At 35.9% G+C, this 2,306-nt stretch overlaps 1 protein-coding gene across 1 annotated transcript in view; it reads left to right on the top strand.

Moving 5' to 3' along the window:
* The window catches only part of LOC105827065 (probable maltase-glucoamylase-like protein), a 36,980-nt gene that overhangs the window by 27,093 nt on the left and 7,581 nt on the right, over window positions 1–2,306 (top strand). Inside the window, 1 exon segment of the mRNA XM_012665086.1 lies at window positions 1,067–1,116. Coding sequence (XP_012520540.1) covers window positions 1,067–1,116 — 50 coding nt within the window.

Genomic DNA, 2,306 nt, shown 5'->3' with positions numbered 1-2,306 from the left:
TAGGAGAGATATTTTTCAAATAATTTGGTTGCCAATTTATAAATGAAGACTTGCTAAAAGGAAGGATATGAGGGAATTAGATGACTTATTTTTTCTGAGCTCAATTCAGTCTTTAGACTTTCTTTTTAAAATAATCTGATAACTCTATGGAGAGGCATGTGGCATGCTGAAATTAAATAAATCTGGGTTCAAATGCCATCTCAGTCATTTTCTGGCTGTGTGACTTCTGGAAAATGACTTTATATTTCTTTGTCTGCATTTATTCATCTTTAATACCTACAAGGTGCATCTATATTGTAATTTTTGATGCAGATAAAATGATTTAACATATATAGAAAATTTCTGGCACGTGAGTTCTTAATAAAATGTGTCATTAATATGTAAGGTGAATAAAGCTTCATTGTAAACATTTCAGATGAGATATTTTAATTAAAATTAATGTGGCTGATAAGACAATAAGAAATCCAAAAGTCAGAAAAAGGAGGTTGACCAGGCATCTGAACCAAGTTTCAAGGGAGTAGCAGAACTTGAGCCTTGTAAGAGAAAATACACCATAATGCCATTAACTGGTGCTATAATCCCCATTCTACAGATGGTAAAATGTTAAGTAACTTGCCTGGGTTGCACAGCTACAAAGAACAAGAGCTGGGATTTGCATCCTTGTCTACCTGACTTGGGAGCCTGAATTCCTAATCACTCTCCTCTGCTTTGAGCCTTTATCATCATAGCCATGTGAACTCTCATGGCTATGTGCTTGCTCTATCAGAACAGAATAACCACGCAGTAGCCTTCTACACTTTACCTATGGGATCTATCCTCAGTTTGACCCAGACTCTCTTGCATATGCAACCTTCCAAATCTGACCTCAAGATACTCCTTCTACTTGCACATCCCTACACTAACCTAGGGTGAAATATTTCCTCAACTACTATTTTTAGTGCTCCTCACAGGGTGATAATTATCAGTAATTGTCACTGTATGATATCTTTTCTGACTGTACACAAGATTATTTGCTACACTTGAAGCAGCAAGTGGTTGTTTATTCTTCTTTTTTCCTTCTGTGCAGATACCTATGAAAATGGAAATTATTTCTTGGCAAACTTTACAGCAGTTCAGGTAAAACTCTTTTACTGAATCTTTTAAATCCTTTCCTGGTTAACTACAGATTAAACATTATCAGTTAACTACAAAAATATAATGTCCTACATCTTAATAGGAGGTCCTTTTTGCCTTTACTTTTATAATCCAGGTCTGTGGACATTAAAATAAGGAAGAAATAGTCATGTATTTTGGTAATTATCCAGTGAGCCATAACTCTATAAAAAGAAACTTGGAATCTATACAATGCTGGGGAAAAATGGGTCCTTAAATGTATAACATTTTTTCCAAAGATAAGAAATGTTCTGGCTAATAAAATTTTGAAGGATAAATGCTATATAAGCTATCTATTATGCAATAATGCTGCATCACAGACAACCTCAAAACCTCAGTGGCATGCAACAATGAGCATTTATTTAGCTCATTAGTTTGCAGAGTTCAGATGATCTGGGTTGGCCTTGGCTGATCTTGGCTGGCTTACCTACATCAGCAGTCAGCCATGGATCTGTTGAGCTACTTGGATAATCTTGGCTGTACTTACTCACATATCTTGGGGGTCAGATGACTCCCAGATAATCTAAGATGGCCTTGTGGAAAGGCCTGAGCATAGCCTTTTCATGATTATGGAAGAGGGCAAAAATAGAAGGGGAAATGCCTGAGTACTTTTAAAAAATCTCTTGCATCAAGTTGACTAATTTTCCATTAGCAAAGCAAAGCCACATGGCCAAGTCCAGAGGCAGAAGAGGGACAGAATACCTCATCCAGAGAGAGAGAACATGGCAAAATGGCCTGGAAAAGTAAATGGATAGGGATGAATACTTGTAGATGATAATGCAATCAATGTACCTTGTATGTTAAATGATTCCATGGATAATCTATATAATTAGAATATGAGAGGGATCATTCCATGTCAAACCTGGAATTTGCTACTCTATAATTTTTTCCTGTTGACTTTAACTAAGGAAAAATATAGCACAAAGCTATTGTCTCTTTTCTGTAACAGTGCTTGATGTTTGAAGATGTCTCTCATGTATTCCTTCTGTTTTCTCTCCTTAGAATTATACATCACCAGGCTAATTGCACATTTCTTCTGTTTTGTACTTATACTGGTTTCTAGATTTGATTATTCTGGACTCCAGTTAACCTAGATTTCTCTTAAAACACAGTGTCCAGGATTGAGAGCATATTTTAGAGCTGCACTATCCAAT

This window comes from Propithecus coquereli, unplaced genomic scaffold, assembly GCF_000956105.1.
Source record: "Propithecus coquereli isolate 6110/MARCELLA unplaced genomic scaffold, Pcoq_1.0 Scaffold96, whole genome shotgun sequence".
NCBI lineage: Eukaryota > Metazoa > Chordata > Mammalia > Primates > Indriidae > Propithecus > Propithecus coquereli.
This window is presented reverse-complemented; position numbering and strand designations above follow the sequence as displayed.